The 25,954-nt window shown below is 34.7% G+C and overlaps 1 protein-coding gene across 2 annotated transcripts in view; it reads right to left on the bottom strand.

The window, feature by feature from the left end:
* MUSK (muscle associated receptor tyrosine kinase) overlaps positions 1 to 25,954 on the bottom strand; it is a 135,946-nt gene that overhangs the window by 10,662 nt on the left and 99,330 nt on the right. The window contains exons 9-13 of one of the 2 annotated variants that reach the window (XM_073021835.1): positions 21,780 to 22,043; positions 13,243 to 13,418; positions 4,200 to 4,401; positions 3,495 to 3,686; positions 1,087 to 1,235 (exon numbers count right to left, since the gene is read on the bottom strand). In XM_073021835.1, the coding sequence (XP_072877936.1) occupies positions 1,087 to 1,235; positions 3,495 to 3,686; positions 4,200 to 4,401; positions 13,243 to 13,418; positions 21,780 to 22,043 (983 nt within the window). The remainder of the gene's footprint in view (positions 1 to 1,086; positions 1,236 to 3,494; positions 3,687 to 4,199; positions 4,402 to 13,242; positions 13,419 to 21,779; positions 22,044 to 25,954) is intronic. The other variant, XM_073021836.1, reaches the window with a different exon arrangement.

Here is a 25,954-nt window from a genome sequence, read left to right as displayed (position 1 = left end):
TTGCCACAGTACCTTTGCAAATGCTTCTCATTCTTATTGGAATGTTCTTTTCCAAGATATCCACACTGTTATTCCCTTACCTCTGCCAAGTCTTTATATAAATGTAATATTTTCACTGAAGACTTCAAACATTGTAGCTCACATTCCAAAAACTTCTCTGCCTTAACATTTTAAAAAGTCTTTAGAATTTAATATCCAGCATCCCATATTTTTGTGTTTATTTTTATTATCTCTCTCCTCCAATAGAGTGAATGTATGCTCTATGAGAGCACAGATTTTTTTCTCTTTAAAGATGGAATCTCGCTCTGTCGCCCAGGCTGCAGTGCAGTGGTGTGATCTTGGCTTACTGCAACCTCCGCCTCCCCAGTGTAAGCAATTCTCGTGCCTCAGTCTCCTGAGTAGCTGGGATTACAGGCCCACACCACCACACCCAGCTAATTTTTCTATTTTTAGTAGTGATGGGGTTTCACCATGTTGGTCAGGCTGGTGTCAAACTCCTGACCTCAAGTGATCCACCTGCCTCAGACTCCCAAAGTGCTGAGATTGCAGGCTTGAGCCACTGCTCCCAGCCAAGAGCACAGATTTTTGAAAGTTTTATTTATTGCTGTATAATTAATACAAGCTAAATATTTGTAAAATTTGTGTTGAATTTCTGAATCTCGGAATAAACTGGAACTCAACAATGAATAGAAAGATACAAATCACTGCTCATGACATTCTAGATGGGAAGAAAGAGGAGAAACAAAATAAACAAGTAAAATACATAGACTCTTCAATATTGACACATTTTGTGATGGGGAAGCAGTATTAATTTTTTACAATGGGGACATTTTAAACATTTTTGTAAATAGTAAGGAGGCAGCAAAGACAGAGACAAATTGAAATGATGAATGTAAAGAGGGATAATCCATTAAGCCATGAACGTCCTATAGGGTTGGGATAGACCAAGGTGAAGAAGCTAACTTTGAAATGGAACAGAAATGTCTCACTGATCAAGGAGAAAAGGAAAAGGCATAAACAAGGGAAGAAAACTTGGAAATCCTCTGTTTTCTGATGAAATGCATATCCTCACTTGTATTTTCATACCTAAGAGCTTCACAATGTTAGGGTTGTCAAATTCTGCCATGAGGGCTGCCTCCCTCTGAAAGTCTGCTTGCATATCTGCCGAGGCTTCTTCTTTGAGCATCTTTACTGCCACCATAGTGAAAGGTTCATAGGGAAGTAAACCTGGTGCCCTGAGAGATACATTTATTGAAAAAGAAACCAAAGATCATGGACATCATACATACTCCCATTATACCTAACCACATTTATACATATCCTCCCACTTCCCATGTGTAAAAGGCTCGTGCAGCCTTTCCCAGAGCCATAGGATCAAACAAAGACAACATACTTGAAACTCCTTGATGTCAACTAATAAAAATCACTGGTGTTATTTTCAACAATTTCAAACAATGAAGTTTGAAAGATGCATTATTATTTACAAATTATAGGAATTCTAAAGTATACACCCCCAATGGGATTATCATTGCCATCCTAACCTTTTTTTTTTTTTTTTTTTTTTTTGAGATGGAGTCTCGCTCTGTCCCCCAGGCTGGAGTGCAGTGGCGCAATCTTGGCTCACTGAAAGCTCCACGTCCTGGGTTCACGCCATTCTCCTGCCTCAGCCTCCCGAATAGCTGAGACTACAGGCGCCTGCCACCATGCCTGGCTAATTTTTTGTATTTTCAGTAGAGATGGGGTTTCACCATGTTAGCCAGGATAGTCTCGATCTCCTGACCTCGTGATCTGCCCACCTTGGCCTCCCAAAGTGCTGGGATTATAGGTGTGAGCCACTGTGCCCAGCTATATCTTAACCTTTTAATCTTTGTCCAGAATCTAAATTCCATGATGTAGGAACCATGGCTTACTCATCTTTGTAACCTCCATTGAGCCTAAAGTGCATCTTTGTACCCTCCATTGAGCCTAAAGTGGTGCCTTGCAAATTTTGGTTTCCAATACATATTTGTGTGAGATTTTCATTATGCATGTAACCTCTATGCCAGGGCCACCATGAGTGGAGATTAAGTTGTGTCTTCCCCAAGAGCACCAGGCCAAAGTGACAGTTGAAGATTAAAACCAAATTCATATTCTCTGGCTCAGCTGTGTGTCTGTAGAGCCACATCCATGCAGCAGAGAGGGTATTTTATTCCAGTTCACGCAAAGGTGATAAATAGGCTAATATTGGCCCTAATACATACTCCTTTCTTGAGCTCATTGTTTTATAAATTTTTGCCTTTTTATTCCTTTACTGTTTGTCATTTCATGAACATCTACTTAATATCTACACATTATATTATAATGTAAGGAGTTATTATTTAAAACAATGTAAGAAATTATGATTAAAAATATATGATAAATTCTTTCCTGAAAAGGAAATATTATTGAACTGTATTACTAATTTCTTATTTGAAAACTGTAGAAGTGAAGACATATTTACATCTCCCATAAATTGCTTATTTTAAATGCAAAAAAATATATTATCTCCATATACACTACTGTTTTCCAGCAAAGAGGAGAAATTAAGATTTGAAGTGTATTATGCAATACAAATAAGGTTAATGATGTAAATAATTAACTAGTCTTTTTTTTGGGGGGGACAGAGTCTTGCTCTGTCACCCATGCTGGAGTGCAGTGGCACGATCTTGACTCACTGCAACCTCTGCCTTCCGGGTTCAAGCAATTCTTCTGCCTCAGCCTCCCGAGTAGCTGGGATTACAGGTGTTCACCACCACGCTTGGCTAAATTTTGTATTTTTAGTAGAGACAGGGTTTTGCCATGTTGGCCAGGCTGGTCTTGAACTCTTGACTAAGGTGATCCTCCCGCCTCAGCCTCCCAAAGTGCTGGGATTACAGGCATAAGCCACCACACCTGGCCAGAATTAAGTAATTTGATTAAAACTTTTTATATAGTATATGAATACTATATAATACATATATGATATTGTATTAATACTATATAATACTGTATATTACACTGTGTATATGTATGTGTGTATGTGTATGTGTGTATACACACACAGTATACATATATGTACTATATCATTAGCTTGATATACACGTGTGTGTATATATATAATATATATAACATATATTATGATTTAATATAATTATAATGATTTAATATAAGGGGATATATTAATATAACATATTACAAAGTCAAAATAAAACCTTTATGGCAGTAGATGCCTAAAGCCATTTGAAATAGGACACTTGCAAAATTGGAGGTTACAAGAGACGCCCATGTATGACTTCTTAGTCTGGAAGTGGACCCAGTGATTATGCCCTGAGTACCAATGGCTAATATTATATATATATGTATATAATATATATACACAGTATATAAAATATATATATCTATAAAGCTAATATTATATATATACCAAGCTAATAGTTTGGTAGCTTTTCAGACATAACATATTTCAATGGAGATTGTTTTTCCAAACATAACTTTACCTTGCTTGAAACACCCTTCCAAACGCTCCCTCTCCAATGTCTCTCACATATTCAATGTTATTTCTTGGATACTCCAGGCTGAGCAATTTGGGGTTCAGAAGGAGCGGCATCCTCTGGTACATGGGGTTGGGATGAAGTCTATCTAGTAAGAGCTCAGAAGGCAGTGTGGTGAGGGTTACTGCTGCTGATTCTCTGCAGGCAAGACAGGCAAGATCAGGAATGAGCTCAGAAGTAGGTACGATCTTTGTACTTAGACTTAGATTGTAAGAAATATGGCATTTAAGAGTAATGAAAACAAATTATACTTAGGCAGCCAAAGATCCTTCGGTTTGAGAGCAATAAACTATTTTGTTTGGTCTAGAGTCAAAAGGCACATTTTCTCAGAAATGTTTAGCTCTCCAAGCCAGCAATGGCAATGGGCCTGAGAGAGAAGACAAGGAGCAGGAACAGCCATTTTCCTCCAAATTATTGTTTAGATTTTACCTTTTGTGAAACAGTAACCCTAGGGCATTTGATTTGATCCTATGCCAAAAAGTCATTGACATTTGTAAAGATCATGATGGGGGTGCTTAATTTTAAAGCGGGGCTATGGATATATTTAGAGAGTTGCAGTGTCATACATATTCCTTGTGTCATACCAACTCCGTATTAAACATGAGGTTTTAAAATATTACTACACGTGGTTAGCTGAAACTAGAATCTCACCTTTTCTTATTTTTCCATTGTTTTCTTCTTCGGCAGCAATAGAGAGTAGTTATGGTAAGAAGCACAAATATTGCAAAGCTGGACATGATGGAGATTATTACAGTCATGGAGTATGTAGGTGAGACAGAGAAGGAAGAAGAGGAGGAGGAAGGCAAGTTTGGAATGTCCACACTTGGCTTTGAGGATGTCATTGGTGGGAATGCTGTAAGTAAACAATAATTATTCATTTTCAAACCTTTAAGAAGCAATTTTTTTTGTATTTAAGCAATCAGTAAAATAAATTTCATGTTAAGAATTTATTTATGTATCAGGTTCTCCCTGGTTATATATCTATAAAGTTCAGTAAGGTCTAGTTGTAAGTAAATCCAGCTTGTAGAATAATAGAATTTTAAAGATGAGAGTCAGAGAGAGGAAATAGTTTTTTTTTTTTTTTTTTCCCCTGTGCTAAATGCAGATCTTGGTCTGGTGCCATTTATACTGAATCATGTTATCTATGACCTGACATAAATCATGGAAATTATCAAATAAAATATTTTCATGTAATTACACTTGACATCAGGATTGTCTAGAGCTGAACTTTTATACACATTTACTGTCAGTTTACAAACAGAAGAAAAAATCATGAAAGAAGATGAAAAATGAAAATATTAGGACACAAATGAGAAAAAGTTCATCTAAAAACTGAACTCCTGTCAAACTTCAATTTAAAAGTCCAATGTGATATATATACAAGTAAAATCAGCATTACTTTTGGAAAACAAAAGATGCCATACTCATACCACTATTTGTAGAGTACAAAGTCCATTGTATATGTATTAAAAGAACCTTATTAATCACATTTTAAATCCTTTTAATAGATTGAGTAAAGACAAAAACGGGGATACAGAGTATTTAAAAATAATCAACAACAATGTTTTAATAGCTAAGAATGACCTTTGTACCCAAAAATAGGGAATAAACCTTCTTTTCAAATATTTGTGGATTAATCTCAATAAATTTTAAAAGCAGAAATTATGCATATCTACTTAATGGCCAAAGTGCAATTAATAATAGATTAAATAAAATCCAATGGGACATTTTTAAAAAAGAAAAAAACCAATGATCTTTTTATCAAAAAATACAGAGTAACCATAGTTACAGATTAGACACAAGCCTCTTAAGAGTGTGTATTTTATTTAGCCAAAGTTGTGCTCAAAGATAAAGTCATAGTGTTATCTCCTTTCACTCGATAAAAAGAATGAAAGTGAATGAACTGAACATTTAACCCAAGACTTTGGGTAAGAAACAATAACTACAGAAAACAAAAGATAATAGGTAATAAAGTAACAGCCATACACAAGCAGAAATTAATAAGTTAGAATACACATAACACAAATGATAAAATTAAAAGATCAATAGTTGGTTTTATAAATATTCATATAGTAGTCTAATCAATGGAATTTTAATTGAAAAGATAGAAAGGGTACAAACATAGAAAATTAGAAATGATAAAAAAGTTATAACAGATTCAAAGTTAATTAAAATAATATGTAATTATATATTTCACACCTTAAAGAAAATGATAGGAACGTATTAATCACCAAATTTGAAGCATTAGAAAATATAAATATTGCCATAGGCAGGAAGCTAGATTTTTAAGTCATCACATTATAAAAGACATTCTTTTAGTCTTGAAAGAGATAAAATTTCCATATTGATAATATGTTCCAGTAAGAGAAAAGTCTTTCAAATTATTTAAGAAATTATTGTAATACTAATAGCACAACCTGGCAATGTTAGCACAGAAGAGTGCATACATAGATTATACAACCTAGGTTTAGAAGATCCTAAATGAAATGTTAGCAACTGACTACATTATAGTCAGAGAATAATGATTTAATATAAGGGGATATATTAATATAACATATTACAAAGTCAAAATGAAACTTTTATGGCAGTAGATGCCTACAGCCATTTGAAATAGGACTCTTGCAAAATTGGAGGTTACAAGAGACTCCCCATGTATGACTTAGTCTGGAAGTGGACCCAGTGATAATACCTTCAGTACCAATGGCTAAGCTAGTGATTTTGAAGCCTGCGGAGGCCAGGCCTGGTCACCACTGTGACTCAGGCAGGCACCTGGAACTGGAAGAACATCAGCACAGCAGTAAAACATCTGGGCAAGACCAGTGACAGCATGCCTCATCCAGCACCACAGGAGTGGTGGACTGTACAGACTGACTAGGTTCCTCTCTGACCGACTTGAAAGCTAGTCTGATTCTCTTTGGAATGAGTCATCCCAAGTTTTCTTGATCTAAGATGGGTGGGTGGGTGGGGGGCTTAAATTGAAGAGCTTTGCTTTCTGCTAATAATAAAGTTGGAACAATTATTAAAAGATAGGGAGAAACAACTGTTTTTGTGTTTGGAGTTTACAGAGCCGCTCACACCATATATAACGCATGAGGGAATATAATGTAATTGAGAAAATTGGTAGTGTAATTTCATTGGTAAATATAAGGTTAATTTTTCTAAGAAGAATCAGAAAGTAGAATTTAATGTCATTTTAAAAAAATCTATGATGATTTAGTGAGTTTTTTTTAATGCAAGAAATGACATAGTTGGAACAATACTTTTGCTTTATGGGTTTAAATGTTTCTTTCCTTCAAGATAGTTTTGTTTTGTTACTCCTTGATGACTGCTTCTGATTTGATCTGATCTTCCGCTGAACTACATTAATGAGCTCTTTGGATCTAAATGATCACTTTGAATCTTCATTCTTTTCCTTTTTATCTTTTCTTTTCTCTCAACAATTTTCTCTCTATATTCTTTTCCTCTGAACACTGCAGGAGTTTATGCACTCATTCATCCATGTGTAAATGCATTCACTAAATCAATATTGACTGTCAGGTGTCCAGAAAACTGTGGTGAACATGACAAGCCTTTGCTTGTCATGAGACACAAGTGAGTAAATAGAGAAATAAAATATAAGAAGCATTATAAGCGTAGTAAGAACATGATGCTTATGAGTGTTCAGGGCTGGCACTAACTCAGGTTTAGACATACTGGGGAGGTTTTCTAGAGTGAATGACTGTAAGTTAAATATAAATGGTGAGTAGCCAGTAACCAATTGAAGGTTATGATGATGTGAGACTTTGTGTCTTTCCCCCAAATTCATATGTTGAAATGAATAAGGATAGAGTCCTGATGAATAGGATTAATGCCCTTATAAAAGAGGTCCAAGAAAGCTCCCTGGCCCCTTCTGCCACATGAGAACACAGGGAGAAGACACCTATGTCTAAGAGGAATGAGTCCTCACCAGATATCAAATCTGCTGTTGCCTTGATCTTGGACTTCCTGGACTCCAGAACTGTGAGAAATAAATTTCTGTGGTATAAGCCACCCAGTCTGTGGCATTTTGTTATAGCAACCTGAACAGACTAAGAATAAGGTGAGGGCCGGGCGCGGTTTCTCACGCCTGTAATCCCAGCACTTTGGGAGGTCGAGGCGGGCGGATCACGAGGTCAGGAGATTGAGACCATCCTGGCCAATACGGTGAAACCTCGTCTCTATTAAAATACAAAAAATTAGCCAGGCGTGGTGGCGGGTGCCTGTAGACCCAGCTACTCGGGAGGCTGAGGCGGGAGAATGGCGTGAACCCGGGAGGTGGAGCTTGCAGTGAGCTGAGATCGCGCCACTGCACTCCAGCCTGGGCGACAGAGCGAGACTCCGTCTCAAAAAAAAAAAACAAAAACAAAAACAAAAAAAACGGTGTGTGTGGGATGGGGGAATTAAGGGAGTAGAATGGAGTCAGGGTAGAGAGACAGTATTCTACAAAGAAGGAATAGCATATACCAAGATCTGAACTAAGCAGATGTGATACCTTGCTAAAAGTGCACCTAGAAGTTTCATTGTTGGAGTTGGGGAGTATCTACAGGTAAGGCTGCAGATATCAGGTTTAGTGAGAAAAGTCTTTGTATACCGATTTAAGTAATTTGTAACTATGCCATGCAGCAAATGGAGGGTCTCATAGGAGTGTTTTAAGAGGTGGAATAGCATAATCAACTTTTTGCATTAGAAAGATCTGTCTGCCATCCTGATTTCCATGGGATAAAGATTCCCCTCATAGCTTATGTCAAGCTCCCAACGTGAAGCCCTGATCATGGAGTTGGAAAGAGATGTTCAATAGCACATCATTAAACAGGATTTTCATCATACAGATATCACGGATAAAGAGAAAAATCTAAAAGTTTCTACCTAGAAAGAATAAATTACTTACAGGAAAACAATAAACAAAATTCACACCGGACTACCTGCTTCCAACAATAGAAGCTAGAAAAGAGTGAAATCACATCTATAAACCACCCAGAGAAATGTCACTCAGGAGTTCCATTCCCAGCTAATACACCTTTCAACTACCCAAATAAAAGAAAACAATTTGATAATATACAAGGCTTCAGGGATTCTGTCTCCCAAGACACTTTCCCTTCTGAGGAAATACATGAGGCGACTCTTAATAACAATTGAATCAGAAAGTGACTTCAATATAAATGTAAATGGGCTGTGATGGGTGGAGTCTTGGCTAATTCACTAGATGAGACTCAATATTGAGAATCACTCTGCAAAGAGAAACCTAAGAGTACTAGGGGAGGTAAGGAAGAAGATCTGAACATTCTGAGGATCTCATTGGAGGTTCTGAAAGTCCCATGGGGTGGGCAGAAATAAGGAATAAATAGAGCACTGCAATGTGTAGAAAGAATTGTGGTCTGACTTTCACTTAGCAGTGGAGAAAATATAACCAGTAACAAGTAAAGAAAAGGAAAAAGAAGAAGCAAAAACATAAAGTGACTAGAAAATGTACAGTTAAGATAGTAGGGATAAAATAGAGTATATCAGTTGTTATATAAAATACGAACAGCCTAAATCCTCCTATTAATAGAAAATAGCTATCAGACTGGAGTAAACCCAGGTATATGTTGTTTATAAGAAAAGAAAAATAAAAGAGGAACAAAGAGGTTCTAGGTTAATGTAAATACAAGGAAAAAATTACCATTATTAATACTAGAAATTTAAAGCTAAAAGCACTAAAACAAGATGAGAGTGACATTTTACATTGATAAAAGGTTTCATATAAGAAGAAAAGTGTCTTGGATCACCATGCCTCATAGAACATAGTACATAGAACACAGAACATATAAATTACAGATTATTATAAATGCTAGAAGAATGTAATAAAAATAATTATGAATTAGACTGGTCTAGTAGAAAATGTATTAGAAAATCAATGAAATCAGTAAACTCATATGTGTATAGAAGGGCTATTAATGTCATGAGATTATTAGCCAGCTAGCATGAGTTTATACTCATGAAAGAACAAGGCCTTGTCACAGAAAATATGGTTGCACTGAAATTCTGATCAGATCATGCTCTGTGCATTGTGTTCTATTCTGGATATTCTCAGGCTTGTGTGCAGCCAGTAAAGAGTAAACATGGAGGTGAGGATTTTGGAAGTCAGTTGCAAAAGAAAATTTTGAAAATTGGTGATATTTAATGTGAATAAGAGAAGACTACAGAGAGATTGAGTGCCTATCTCCAAATATTTCAAGGACTGTCATATAGAATATAAATAAATCAAAGAAACAGAGTGAAGATCAGTTGTTGAAAGTTCTAGAGAACCAGAATTTAGTTCTACATAGCTAAATTGTTCAAATAATGTATTCTACAAAGGAATTAAGAAATACATTCAGGAGGGAAAAGGGAATGTTTCTGTCAGAGATGCTCTAGAAAAGATTATTTCACTGTAGGAGAGTTTGGATAAAATACCTGTTAAAGTTACTTTAAATTCCAATTTTCTATGAACGTGTAACTTTAATATTACCACAAAATTACCCAAACTACATTTCAATTATGAAATAATGCATGAGTTTTACACACACATACATGCACACGAACGCACACACAGAGAGACACTGACACTTTATGATTTCATTTGTGGGCAAAATGGCAGCTGATCATTATGGAAAAGCAGTCTGGGACACAAAGCATGTATTCATTTAAACGTTAACAAAAAGTCAAATCATCACGTGGCCTGGGTGATTTAAAATTGTGAACAATACAATTTTTATCAATTGGACCTTCTTAAGAATAATCAATTAAAACAAATGTAAAAAGGTAGTGGTATTTATTCAAGAATGAACCAGTTAAACAATCAGTTAAGCTTTATTACACGTGAGGTCTTAGAATTTTTTTAAAAATGTTAGTAATAACAGAAAGGCATGAGGTATAATATTCTGGCTCTGAAGACAGAGCCAGAATCAGATTGATTTGAGTTCAAATTCTGGCTTATCACCTTACTAGATGGGTAAAACTGGACACATTGCTTAATCTCTCTTTCTCATGTTGGGTTGTATGTAAAATGGAGGACATTCATAGTACTTAATTTTGTAGAACTATTGGGAGTATTAGGAGAGATAATGTATGTATCACACTAATCAGTTTGGATTTGGGTACATTCATTGGGTCCTTCATTCTCCATGTATATGTATAGAAAGAGCAAAGATGGAAGGAAAAAGAATTCAAGAGAATAGCAAATCATTATTTCAATGATTAAGACAGATTATCCTTTTTTCCACGGAAGCTCTGAAATAGAAGACAGATTTACTGCTGAGTGTTTCTGTAGTAAAGTATGTGAAGTCTCACGGAAGAGGGAAATAGTGTAATCCTTGCTTAGCAGACAAATAATGTAACTAGCACAAAGGCATTGCTTGCTCAAAAAGATGTTTCACTTCAGCCAAAGAAATTATAAAAAAGGAAAACTACTGAAATTCTAGTCCCTGTGCTCAAGGAAGAAGAAAATAATACAAAGATAAACAAATGATTAACAGCTCTTTTGTGACCCCTCCAAATGAGCTGGTGATATTCTTTAGAGTTTACTCAGAAATCAAGACACTTTTTGGAAAATATTTGAGGTCTTTACATGCTCCTATAAAATATGGGACACTGCCTAATAAGGATGTTTTCTTTGCTTCACTATTAACCTGCTAAAGCCAACTCTTTTAATAATAATTGCCTTTAACTCAGGGAGCATACTTTCAGACATTCCCTACCCTATTTTCCATTTAAATGGTCAGTTCATGACATTAGGAGCTCATTTTCTTACGTGTATCAAAGATTTCATAAAGCTTTTTTTTAAAGACTAGAAAATTTATTATTGTAGCTAGTTTGCGCTGCTCAAAATTCCTTTATAATTAGTGTGAAAGGCAAAAATGTGGATGATTTTTGTGTATTGTTCCTGTCTAATTTAAGATGAATGGTCTGGTCCTTCCACACAGTAAACCCTCCATGAATGTTTGAATGGATGACTGAGTAAACAATTGATGGATAACAAAGAGCAGAGTAATCAATTCAAAGTCCAATCAAAGTAAACTTTGGCTGCTCATATAACAAAGAATTGAATTTTTTTTTTTTTATTCCTTCGATTTGGGAATAACAATTTGACAGGCTACCAGAATAAGAGATTTTTAAGGTTTCCATAACTCTTCTTGTTTAATAACTCTGAGTGATTCAACTAGAACCAGTAGCATTCTTTCTTTTAATACATTAAGTGTTGGTCCGTTAAGCAAGCTGGTAAAAATCAAGTCCTGGCACCTAGCCAAGTGCAGAGGGGATTAGGGCTGGAATATGTATTATAGGAAGTAAGTGTGATTTAAGCCTTAGAACACTGAGACCAGAGGAAGTTAATTGACATGAAAAGCTTTTCTAATTTCATCCTGAGGATTTCTGCATTCTGACAGGTTAAAGCACTATCTGATACAAGTTATTTTGTAGGACATCCCTTTTCAAGCTACCTTCTTGAATTATTTCCTAGAGATTTTTGTGATGACCTTTTTAGAGCCATTTGATTTGATCCTATAAACTTTATACTGGAAATCAGCTGTCTTAAAAAAATACCTAACTTTCAAAAGAGGGATCTGTTGTCACAAATGAAGATCACGAATTGGCTCAATGAAACAATAAATGTTGGGTTTCATCTATACCTAGTTAGATTATACCAAATCAAGAATATAAAATCAAAAGGTGACTTTTTAAATTTGGCTTGCTTTACAGACATATAAGAAATAAAACAGGCTAATGACCTGGAGGTGGGAGATAGTATTTGTATGATTCGCTAAATATGGTACTCTCTACGGTCTAATTAAAAGTTACAAACTGAGACCTTCCATGACCTTCTCTCATGTTCTACACTGGATGAGTATGGTGAGAAGCCTTTGAGAGGGGCTGTACATTCTGTTCTGGGCATCAGGAAATATGAGTGTAAACACACATGCATGAATCCAATTACATACACATAAGGTTTCAAGGGCACAAACACAATTACTTACTTTTTGGGTTTTCTTTGTTATAATCTGAAGGGGAAAGGATAAAAATTTGTTTTAAGTGAGCATCCAGATATCTCACATATTCTGTGAGAGTGCTAGGAAACGCAAGTTCTCTTTCAGCTTTTTAATATACAACTGGAAAACATTCTTTGCATTCGAATGTGAAAGAATTGGGTCTTTGAAATTACACCAGCTGTTAGGGATAACAACATAGTTCCTTACAAACAGAGTTCATTAAAGCAACATGAAGCAATTCAGTTTTGTTTTGTGAGATCAGCATTTTCAAACATGTGTCTTATTTTAGCATGCTTTCTTGGCTAAGAAAAAGGACTTTATTCCTTTATTCCACTCTTCTGACAAAATATGAGATGCTTCTTAGCCATTTTTCTGCACATTCCAGAAAATGTTACAAGCTCTCGTAAGATTCCCTATGAAAGAATCTAAAATGTCAAGCAGTAATTAAAAGTGCTGTTTCGTTCATTTTAGAGCAAATGAAATAAATCTTTATCCTAATCTGTGCAATTAGGATAGCATTAGGATTCTACTAGTAAGTATCTAAGGAAGGAATAACTAAAAAAATAAAAATTAGAAATGCCTAGAAATGTTAGAAGCTTTAAGTTCACACCTTAGTTTCTTCAAAATAGTAAATTTCTTTTAACCTACAAAGTCTTGGGAGAACTCTTTGTTACCTAAATGTGGCAGTCTGGCACAGGCTGTAGGGTCCCAGTGCATGCTGGGAAGCTTGCTGCATTCTGGCACCGACAGCAAATGCATCTCAGATCTGTAGAGTCCTCTGTGGGTCTTCTCTTCCATTGCCAGCCATTCTTTTGCACAAAAGAGCTCCTTTACTGCCAAGCAGTACTCTCTAAAATAGTATATGGAGAACAAAACTTGATGAATCATAACATGTTAAAGCAAATTTGTGGCAGAGCCTAAATTCTGTGTTTTCAAGACATCATCATAGTAAATTGTCTGTTCTTGAAAAAAGCATTTATGAAAGGAACTTTTTACTGTAAATAATATGAGATTTCATGAAATCTAGTGTACTGTCGCATGAGATGAAATGCTGTCTCGTTTTGTTGTGAAATACAATTAATGTTAGTCTAGGGGAAAAAACGTCAAATTTAAAATGTGTTAGTTTGGGAATCTCTGATATGTCTTCTCCCAACTCCATATTCAAATAACAACACAGGTAGAGAAATAAGGTATACAGAGTTTAAAAAACACACCTACTGAAAGTCAGGATCATTGTCAATCAGTTTCCAGCTTGGAAGATTTTTCTACGATCTTGGGGCTAATGGGCAGGGCTTGAGGAACATAGTCTGGACCTCTGTGTGCTTTGTCCTCTGAAACAGAACAGCGCCGCCTCCCTGGCAGCTTAGAGGAGGGCACGTAGGTCCTTACTCAGCCCTTACTTTGAGGCACAGAATCCTGTCCTATGGCTATGCGTGCTTCTATCTGAGAAAGCCAAGGTAATATCTGTTTGAATATGAAGCTGTTATGTTCATCTACATGTTGTATTATGAGTGAAGGGGCTGAAGAAACACTAATTGGACTACTTGGAATTTTGCAGATTAGTATTTGCTTAAGCCTGATAGAAAATAGGACAGACTGCATAGGAAAAACCTGGTTAATTTCAAATTAAGGTATTTGGGGTTAATAATAAGAGGAAATTAAAGATAATTAAATAAATTAAACATAATAGTAGCAGATGTCCTTTATTCAGTATGTGAAGGATTCAGAGAAGGAAATTGTGAGTGTGTGTGTGCGTGTATGTGTGTGTATATATGCCACAATGGTGTCTTTTTAAATACTTATTCCCACACTCTTGCTTTCCTAACTTGCCAATATGAGCTAATGGAGCATGCATAGAATAAAAGACTGTGCATATGAATGTGATGAGATGCAAATATATTCTTATATGAAGATAACAATGGGATTTATAATTCTTGGTGGGTGTGAGGGAGAAGGGAGTATGGGGGCTTTCAAGACTTCTGAATAGGTAAAGGACCTGAGGAGAGTTGCTTATCTTTGTTCCACCCCTGGGTTGTATAAACACATTTTTTTTTTTTTTTTTTGCATGCAGACAGCATAAAGTGTGCAAAAATCAATATGGAACATATGAAAAAAATTCCATATTCCACATTATGCAGAAGAAGTAAATACCTGGGAAATTTTTTATTCTAAATAGAAGAACACATTAATGAATGACTTTTGGTTTGCTTTGTTTTCATTGCCATGCACTAAAGCATACCCTCTATAGCAGAGCTTTTCACAAGAAAAAAACAAATCAAGATGAACTATAGACTGAAAAGTAGGATAATTTGAACATGGAAGTAACTACAGAAAATAGAAACCACAAAAAATAAAACCAACACTTACAATCTTCATTGCAAATAGAAAACAAATGGCACTGCAAGAAATAAACAAATTTGAACTAAATATTCAATTGAATGCAGAAAGAAAGGACCTAATTGAATGCAAGAAAGGCTAAACAGATGAAAATAACGTGTGAAATAACTGATAAAGTGGAACAAGTAAGAAATTCAAAGTCAAATAATAGTGTTTCCCAGCAAGAGAACCAGAGACATGAAAAATAGAAAATAATCAAAGATATGGTATAAGAAAACATTTTTAAGATGAAAAGGGCATAATGTTTAGGGCATATTACCTATTATGTTTATATTCTTTATATTACATGAAAGAAAACAAAATAAATCTATCCCCAAATGAATTTTACAAATATTTTGAATCTCAACAATTAAAGAAATAATCTTTCTACAATCTGGAGAGAGGAAAATATTCCTTACAAAGGAACAAAAGTCAGGATTGCTTTCTGCTTCCTCTTCATTATAACATGGCCAGAAAATAATTGGCTGGAGTCCATAGTGTTTGAGGAGAACTAACGCAAAAGCTAACACTTATGTTAACACAGACTGAAATACCCAGTCAAAAACACATAGGTACAAAGACAGAATTTTTTTATATGTGAAAAATACCCACTCCACCTGAATGAGAGATGAGTAAAGAAGAGATGAATAAACAAGAAGTGAATTTAAATTAAGAATTTAAGAAAAAGAAAGATTTCATTTGAAATGAATGACAATGAGTATCTGATAAGTAACATAGTAAACTTCTCCAAGTATCTACTGATATATGATTATGAAATCAAATGTAAAAGCTAAGAATAATATTCCAAAAATTGAGCATATGCAAATAAAATGTAATTGAACAATACAAATATGGTTTATAATTTCAGATAAAGCTTCAAAGAACAAGTGTGGAAGATTCAGTACAATTATGCTAACTTAATTAGGTCTACCCTGAATACCTTATTTTTAAAGTTACAACTTTCTCCTCTTCCTTTGGTATTCTCGGTCTTCCTTACCCGAGCATTCCTTTTTTCTTTTTCCATGACATTTAACACCTTCTAAAGTTATATATAAGTTGTTTATTATGTTCATTAATATATCCTAAATGCCTAGTGTAGTACTTGGAGCCCACAAGGAGATCAATAAATATTTGTTGGACAAATAAAATTCCATGTGATTCATGCAAAGAGGCACACATCATTGAATGACTGCTTATATTAGGTTGGGGCAAAAGTACTTGCAGTTCTTACCATTACTTTTAATGGAAAAACCACAATTACTTTTGTACCAACCTAATAATTAGAAAACCATGAGTGATAGCATGCTTTTAAAAATCTCACAAGCAAGTAGAGGTAGAATATAAAATGGCTGACAACTTCTGAACTACTTTGATGAATAAAGGCAAACAGAGACTTTTTCAAAAGATATAACAAAAAAATGAAGATCAAACTTACCAGTTATCAGCAGTAAATTCAATTTTAGTTTAATATTTCTTGGGGCAAAAAGCAGGAGTCAGAATTGCAAGAAAACATTCTTAGAAATACAATTATTGTGAAAATTTTGATATATCACTATTAAACTATTGGATCAAATAGATAATACTCATTTAAGAGCAGAAAGGATTGAACATAAATATATGAATTTTGTATGTTAATGGAAGAGACTACGTCTTTATAAATGCCAATTTTTATTTTTAATTATATATCAGAGAAAAGAAAACCTCTATAAAATATTAACATGTAAAAATTTTTAGATTATATTTTCTTCAATTGGAACAAAATGACGATGAGGATTTTTAAAAATAACGTTTTTCCAATAAAACTACTTATTTAAGTAACAATGGGAATTAGAAATACATTTTTAAATGTACACTGCAAATGACATATAGATTTAGGAAATAACTATGATTTTCTAATAAATTTAAAATTTCAGTGAAAGGAATTTTTTTCTTTAAAAAAGGTGAAATATTTTCAATATAAGAAAGAACATCTGTGGCTCATGCATGTAAACTACACTGGGACATAAATGTTGGAAAGTTAGTCAATAAATGTATTCTGTGCTAGCACACAAAGATAAAATTTCATTTTAATTCTAGTAAAAATTTCTGAAATTTCAATTAAGAAAGAGTATAATCTAATTAAGATTTATAGTTTTATATTATATATAAACAATATATAATAGTTTATAATTATTTATAGACCATATTATTTCCATCAGAGGAACCACAAACTATCAATCAAAAATCTAATAGAATATTGTAAAGCAGTTGTTGCATATAAATACCATAAAATGAAATGGGTTTATTATATAGTAGTAACAACTTGTTAACAAATAAAATGGAAAAAAATACTTGTTGGCAAGGGTTAATGATTTATGATTGATGAGACTTGATTCCTCTCAATAACTAGGAGGTATAATACCAAACAAAATTGGAATAAACTACAAATTACAGGAATAAATTATTTGGTTGATCCTTTGTGTCTAAAGCTGGTATCTGACTTTTTTGTTGCTGTGGTTGATGAGTCAGTCATCTTGAGTGGCCTAACATTTCTATACTAACTTTCCTTTTGATACTGCCGTTGTTCAAATGAATTGCTTTATAATTCTTAAGCAAAATGAGGGGGAGCTTGACCCTACCTACTTCTTCACGTAATTATTTCCATCTCAACCACGCAAATAAAAGCGGCAATGAAAAGGAACAAACCACTGTTACATGTAGCAATATGGATGAATATCAAAAACGTTATGATGAACAAAAGAAGTCAGACACAAAGCAGTATATATTACACCATTTCATGAGTATGAGATTCAGGAACAAGCAAAACTAGTTGTATGCTATGGTCAGAGAAATCAGAACAGCGATGCCTTCAGAGATAATGGGGAATTGATTAGAAATGAGCATAACAGGGCTGGGCGTGGTGGCTCACACCTGCAATCTCAGCACTTTGGGAGACCGAGGCGGGTGGATCACCTGAGGTCTGGAGTTCGAGACCAGCCTGACCGACAAGGTGAAACCCCATCTCTAGTAAAAATACAAAAATTAGCTAGGCGTGGTGGCAGGCACTTGTAGTCCCAGCTATTTGGGAGACTGAGACAGGAGAATTGCTTGAACCCGGCAGGCAGAGGTTGCAGTGAGCCGAGATTGTGCCACTGCGCTCCAGCCTGGGCAACAGAGCAAGACTCCATCTCAAAAAAAAAAAAAAAAAAAAAAAAAGGGAAAGAAAGCATAAGAGAACTTTATGGGTGGTGAAAACATTCTATGTCTTGATTGGGGTAGTGGTTACATAGTTGTATACTTTTGTCAAACTCTGAACTATATGGTTAAAGGGGTACAGTTTCTTGTATATAAATTATACTTCTATAAGCTATCTCAATAAAGAATACTCTTTAAAAAATCTGATTAATATGATCCAAAAAATTACATAGTTCAACTCTAAAATGTAAAAATTCTAAAGAAATTAATAGCAGTTTTATTAAAATAAGGAACAAGGGAATTAATTGCATCGCTATGTTTTATGGACATTCTACCCTCCTGTAATAACTATATTATAATTAATACTCTTGCAACAACAGAAATGACTATAAAACACATCTAGTCGGCCAGGTGCGGTGGCTCACACCTGTAATCCCAGCACTTTGGGAGGCTGAGCCGGGCGGATCACGAGGTCAGGCGATTGAGACCGTCCTGGCTAACACGGTGAAACCCCGTCTCTACTAAAAATACAAAAAATTAGCCAGACATGGTGGTGGGTGCCTGTATCAGGAGGCTGAGGCGGGAGAATGGCGTGAACCCGGTAGGAAGAGTTTGCAGTGAGCCGAAATCGCGCCACTGCACTCCAGCCTGGGGAACAGAGCGAGACTCAGTCTCAAAAATAAAACAAAACAAAAAACACATCTAGTCATAAACTTAATAGAAAAAGAAATACGTAAGACAGAAATCATCAAACTTTACTAGCAGGCATAAAATAAGATCTACATAAAAGGAATGGCATTCCACACTCCTAAATGAGAATACTCAGTAATGTAAATATAGCTATTTGCCCTGAATTAATTGTATAAACTTACCATCATTTTGATCAAATTCCAAATGGTATTTACATGTGGACATTGGCAAAATGTTTCTAAATTTCATATTTAAAATAATTATATAATGTTATATAATATAATATAATTACATTAATTATTATCTATTATAATTATTAATCATATAAGTTATATAATGCAATATATAATATAATTGTAATATAAAATTATATATTATATATTATATAACTTATATAATATAATTATATATTATATTGCATAACATAATTATATTATATCTTATATATTAATTATATAAGTTAAATAATATAACATATATAATTATATAACTTATAAGTTATGTAATATAATTATATAACTTATATATTTTATGTTATATAACATAATACAATTATGAAATATAATATATTTTATATAAATATAAAATATTATATAATATATTATATAACTTATAATATGTAATATATAGTTATATAACATATATTATATATTATATATCTTATAATATATATTATATAATATTAGTAACTATTATATTATATTATTTATTATTATTAATATAATAATAACTATTGTCAACTTAATATATTATATAATTTATATAGTTATTTTTAAATACGAAATTTAGAAACATTTTGCCAACATTTTGTCAACGTGTAATAATTAAAAATAATTATATGAGTAAACAATTTTTTAAAAGATGAAAACCTGTGAAATTCATAGCACAAATTGAAATTAATTATAAAGACTCAGTAATTAAATCCAAAGTCTGCAAAAATAGAGAAACCATCAATGAAATAGAATTCAGAGTACAGAAATATAGATATAAGTAAACATAAGTAAACACACACCTCAGTAGTGACCAACTCTCTGGGTTTTAGCAATGAAAGTACTGTGTTCTTTTTTTATACAGCGGAGTCTTGTGGGTTGTGTAATCAGAAAACCACAATAGCTGTCACACACACAAAGAATTTTTCTAATCTAATTATTATTTCTCTCAAGCATCTGTCCATGGTGTTGAGCTGATTTGCCTGAGTGTCACTGTGTAAGTATGATAACAATTCTGTGGCCACCACACATTATGTTAGGAGTACTAAAGGATAAAGCTGATAGAATCTACTCTCACTTTATTTTGCTGGTTACATTTCTGTTTATTATACACGTGCTACTTTCTAGCAAAAGGATTTTCATTGATGAGCAGTACATCAAATAAACAATTTTGGAGAATCCTATAAAGAAGCCCAAGGAGGAGAAATCTAAAGAAGTGATAATTAACAGAGGCACTATTTTTTCAAATAACTGCAAGGACAGTTGAAATAGCATCAGTATTTCTTAAATCCTATTAAAACAAATTTTACTGCCCCTCACCTACTCTTCCCATTTTTTTTTTTTTTTTGCAGTAACTTTACTTTTTCTCTCCTTCTCTTTCTCCTTCTTATTCCGTCAATGCTGAAGTCCCTAGAGATTTTTAGATGACATGCCTGATCACAATACAATCTTCTTAGATGAATAAACAAATTATATTACCTCTTATAGTGTCTCCAAACCCTCAAACTTTGCAGTAAATTGAGGAATACAGAACTCTAATTTAATGACCATACTGTTGTTATTATATGCTAAATAGAGAGTTCCTAAAATTATTGCAATATTTAAATAGTTTCTGGTTTTATCAAAATAGTGGAAATGTGCTGTGTTGGTAGTTTTCATGGGGTTTCTTCAACAGAAAATTTCGGAATTACAATGTCCATCTAGTTTCTGACATACTCCATGAGTGTGATTTATCCTTTAATCCTCTCCATTCTACTGTGCAGATGAGGAAACTGAAGTTTAGCCAAGACCACACACATCGAGAAAGCAGAACTAACTGTATTTGAACTTTGTTCTATTTGGCTCAAAAATTAGATTGATTCTTTTTTTTTTTTTCCTACATAAGGAGTAATTAAAGGTAAAGATAATTCTATTGAACATAAGTTTATCAATTTCAATACTTAAAAAGTATGGGAATTTAAAAAAATATCTATTTACAGTATAATTCCCTCCTACCCCACCCAAATGAGGCAACAGCATCAGAACTTAGAATTTTGGATGGAATGTACTTTAAAATAACATTGTGAAATGCTTGGCATGATCTCATCTGTTGACAAATAATGTACAGTTTTTATTTTCTCTATCTTGGCTTACTAATGAGGTCCATGTTAGTTTAAGATTTCTCCTTTCATTTGATAGAAATCTGGGATATTTATGGATACCATAATAATGTGAACAATAACAAGAGTAATGGAATATTACACCATTTATGACATTTTCTAGAGGTTCTAAGTACTTGTATTTTAGGTTATCTTCAGTGATTTACATGATAGACATTTTGTCTGATTAATTATCTCCTATTTGTTTCTTTGTTTGAGAGGGAGTCTCAACACTCAGGCTGGAGTGCAGTGGTGCAATCTCGGCTCACTACAACCTCCGCCTCGCCGGTTCAAGTGATTCTCCTGCCTCAGCCTCCCGACTAGCTGGGATTACAAGTGTGCCACCATACCTGGGTAATTTTTGTATTTTTAGTACAAACGGGGTTTCACCATGTTGGCCAGGCTGGTATTGAACTCCTGACCTCAAGTGATCCACCCACCTTTGCCTCCCAAAGTGCTGGGATTACAGGCATGAGCCACTGTGCCCAGCCACTACCTCCTATTTTGGATGAAAACCAGCTTTTTTCCTTTTACTGTTGCACATTACAACATTTTTCAAAAACTCTTTCTGTTGTGCAGATAGAAAAATGGAATTTTTCCTTTGAATTATTTTTGAGATTTTACCTGCAAATGGGAATAGGAGTCGGCACTACTCCAGGACTGCACTCCTGGAAGATGTGGTTACACAACAAAGCCTCAGCAGCTGGCCTGCAGAGTGGGCTCACTACTTTCAGTTCATTCCAGGCCGTGTGGACCAGCAGCTCTTGGGCCTCCTCAGGGTCCGCATAGGAGGTGTTGAGAAAAACAAGAGCGTCTTTTGCCAGGACTGCATTACACACCTCCCCTCTGTACTGGGCGCAGTAGCCTTTGTTATCTTTCTGTGGTTTACTGAAAGAAGAAATGAACAACATTTCTAATCACATGCTATTTCTTGGCATTCATTCTGCTTTTCTTTCTTTCTTTTTTTTTTTTTTTTTGTTTGTTTTCACATCTGTGTCACAGAAATAGGAGAAAATTGTACTAGCAAATTGGTTGACATGCTCCATTTGAATATGGTCTTCATTTCCAGCTGCAATTATATCATCTCTAGCTACTCCACAGGGCTATTGAGAAGGCTAAATGTGACGATGGATGTGGAAAGCTTTGGGAACTATAAAGGACTGAATAGATTTGGGTATTTTTATTATTCTACATTATAAATACAATCTGACTACTCTTAGTTAAGCTACCTTACAGACTTCTTGCAAAGAAGCTGATATAAGCAAAGATGCATCTAGAAGACATTTCATCATGATGGTTAACAAATAATTGAGCATAATAATAATTGCTCTCAGCTAAAATGTTTGCAGCTTTAGGGACATAGTTTATTTATGTGTTATGATAGTTTACCTTAGTTTTTTACAACATATACATCTTTGCAACACCTTCCATACTCAGATTCTCTCACTCACACATCTTCCCAGAATTCCATTAAAGAAAAAGAAAGTAATGTAGGGAGGAGAAAGCAGAAATATGGCTTCCAGAAGAGCCAAGTAGAACCTTCAGCTTTGCTGTTTTCTCATCACATCTCATCACATGGAAAGTCAACTGGTCACCCAGTGCCTCAATGATCTATTCTGTTGAGTGATACAAGTAATTACTCTGAACTCGGATTATTGTGTGTTAATGGGCCATATATCAGGGAGAAACCTGTAAATGCTAGTGCTAGCACAAACATAGGATTAAAAACTTATCTGCTATAATAACTGAAGACAATTGGGAGAATGGAAAATGCTGCTGGTACTCTCTTCACGTATCTACTTGTTCCCTTAATGTAATGCTGGGAATTATAACAACTCATATACACACCTGACAAACATATGTGGAATACTTATTATGTTTAGGCACTGTGATGGTCTCAGTATGTTCTTATGCCTTCTATCAGATCTTTCATAGTGTTAGTAATGACAGAAAAGTCTTAAGTTGTATACTTATTTAGATTTGTACAACTATTGAATTTAGCTTTTCATTGTCTTTATATGAAGAATTTAAAGTAAGAAAATTAAACAAATTAGAATTTGTGTCAAATTTTAAAATTGTTACGTGACCTCAGTTGAATTTAAAAAATTAATACTATAATTACAAACCATCACTGGCAGGTCTTTAAAGCAAATTCATTGGAATGAGATATACTACATTCAGGTGAAACAATGAACTTCCAAGAAACACAGCTATGCTTTAAAACAATATTTTGTAATATAGAGTCTTCCTTTAATTCATACTAGCCTTTTACTAATTAGCCAGCATGATTTTTACTGTATCCCTTTGTTTGTTGGGGATATTTAAAATGAAGGCCTTGAATAAGAAAGCACAAAACTCCATGAAAACTTTCTCAAGGTAAAGGTGAGAAAACCCCCAGAGAAAATTAGACAGAAACAAGGATGCTGTTGTTCAGGCTCAGTAAATGACACCCCAAAGTGAAGGCCTAAGAAGCAGCCTCAGAAACAGACCTTCCGCCCTCCTGTCTCTCCTCTCTTTCTTCCCCGAGGCAAATCTTAGACACTAGAATCCCTCTTTTCCAAGACAGATCATAGACATCAGAATGCCTTTTCCTCAAGGTTAACCATAACACCTAAATATTTACTCTACCCATCCCCCGCTTTTCTGTATAACACCTGACCATAAAGAAATTCAGACCCTCATTCCAGAGGGATCCTACCTCTTACCTGGGAGGTGTGAGTGCTGCACAGGGGGGCTGAGAAAAATCGGAACAGGCAGGATGGGCTAGTTTCCCCACTCAGCCTGTTAGCATTAGATCACATTGTGTCTAATCATATTTCTACACAGTTGTTCATACTTCATCGAACCTAAGCATAAAAATGGATTGCTTCGGCTGGGTATGGTGGCTCACGCCTGTAATCTCAGCATTTTGGGAGGCTAAGATGGGCAGATCACTTGAGGTCAGGAGTTTGAGACCAGCCTGGCCAACATGGAGAAACCCAGTCCTACTAAAAGTATAAAAATTAGCTGGGCCTGGTGGCAGGCACCTGTAATCCCAGCTATTCACGGGCCTGAGGCAGCAGAATCACTTGAATCCAGGAGGCGGAGGTTGTAGTGAGCTGAGACTGCGCCACTGCACTCCAGCCTGGGTGACAGAGGAAGACTCTTGTCTCAGGAAAAAAAAAAAAAAAAAAAAAGGATTACTTTCCCTGTATCTAGGGTCTTCATTCTGAAGGGTCCCATGTTATATAAAACTGTGATCAAATAAATTTGTTATCCTCTTCTCTTGTTAACCTGTCATTATTATACAGGTGTCAGCCATGACTCTTAGGATGGGAAGGAAAGGAATTAATCTCCATCCAGCTTCTACACTGTGCTTTAAGTAACCATATAATAAGTAGTGACCAGTAATATTTCAAACTGGTTTACAAAATGGCCTCACAAGTTGATGTAATATCTCAGTATAAAGGGGGGATGAATACGATCATGTGTGACCCTTTATAGATAACAGAAAAAACTCCACCATGTAAAAATTAAATATTTCCCAGTGTCTCTGAGCTGAGAATTATTCATGCAGGTTTTGCTGTCATGTGTTAACTATTCAATGATGCTGGTATTCATTTTCTATGAGTATTTAAAAAAAAATACACATTCATGATGTTTCCTGTAATTATGCATCAAAACACATTTTTTTTAAACATTGGAAACTAAGAAAAAGTACACCAAAGAAAAATTGATGAAAATAGCTTCAGAGATAAGGATTACTAAAAATCAACTAACAATGAATCCCTCTGTCTGAATTTCTGCTAGTATTGAATCCTCATTAGTTTTACAGCATTAAATATATAATGCAAAATAAAAATGAAAAAGAAAAAAGGACAATAGGTTTTGAATAGAAATGAGAAGATCTTGGTTTTAATTTCATTTTTTTCTTCCTAACAGCTTGATGACCACTAGCTTATACAAACCCTTTATGTGCTGGGAAAAAACCATACACACACAAAGTATATGATTATTATTAGTTTTCCACATTTCATTTCTATGATGTTCCTGGAATGATTAAGGACTTGGCTTTGGTAGTATATCGATGCTTGGATTAGCTCTAAAAGGTAAGGCACACATAAGACCGACTATCTATCTATCTATCTATTTAGATAGATAGATAGATAAATTTAGATAGATATATAGATCTAAATTATCTATATATCTAAATTTATATATACATCTCTGAATCTATTTATCAACTACCTAGTTACAGTTTCAGTGTTTCAAACACTTCCTTTTCCTTTTCCTCTCCTCTTGTGCAGAAATATAAGCCTTAAATTTTACACAGTGATCAAATTTTAGATGCAAGACACAGAGGCCAATTGGGACATTTTATTCCTCAGCCCCCTAAATCTATCACTTCCAACGTTTTAAAAAGGAGCTCATGGCAAGAACTGGGGAATAAATTAAATGCAAATAATTTCCATTGGTGTCTTCTGTTGTCTATTGTAAGTGACAAGACCCCTCCACATCCAGCTAAAGTTTTGTTTCTCTGCCTGAAGTTCGTGGGACTGCTGATGGGGCAACATTAGAAGCAGCTGGTCCTGTTGCTCATTAGAACAGTGGGACAGAGGTCACAGGGATCCATTCACAGAATGCTGGTTATTTCGGAATGACCAGCCAGACTAGCTTCTAAAAATGCTAGTTAATATTGCACATGGAGCCAGTCCCTCTCTTGCCTCCTTACAATATAAACTCAGTTGACTTCTCTTCCAGTGAAGTTCCTTTTCTTGTAGAGGCAATGATGGATATTTGATCTCGCATCTCCTTTTCAA

This window comes from Chlorocebus sabaeus, chromosome 12 (genome assembly GCF_047675955.1).
Source record: "Chlorocebus sabaeus isolate Y175 chromosome 12, mChlSab1.0.hap1, whole genome shotgun sequence".
In the NCBI taxonomy this organism is placed as follows: domain Eukaryota; kingdom Metazoa; phylum Chordata; class Mammalia; order Primates; family Cercopithecidae; genus Chlorocebus; species Chlorocebus sabaeus.
The sequence above is the reverse complement of the archived record's forward strand: the minus strand, read 5'-3'. Positions and strand labels throughout refer to the sequence as shown.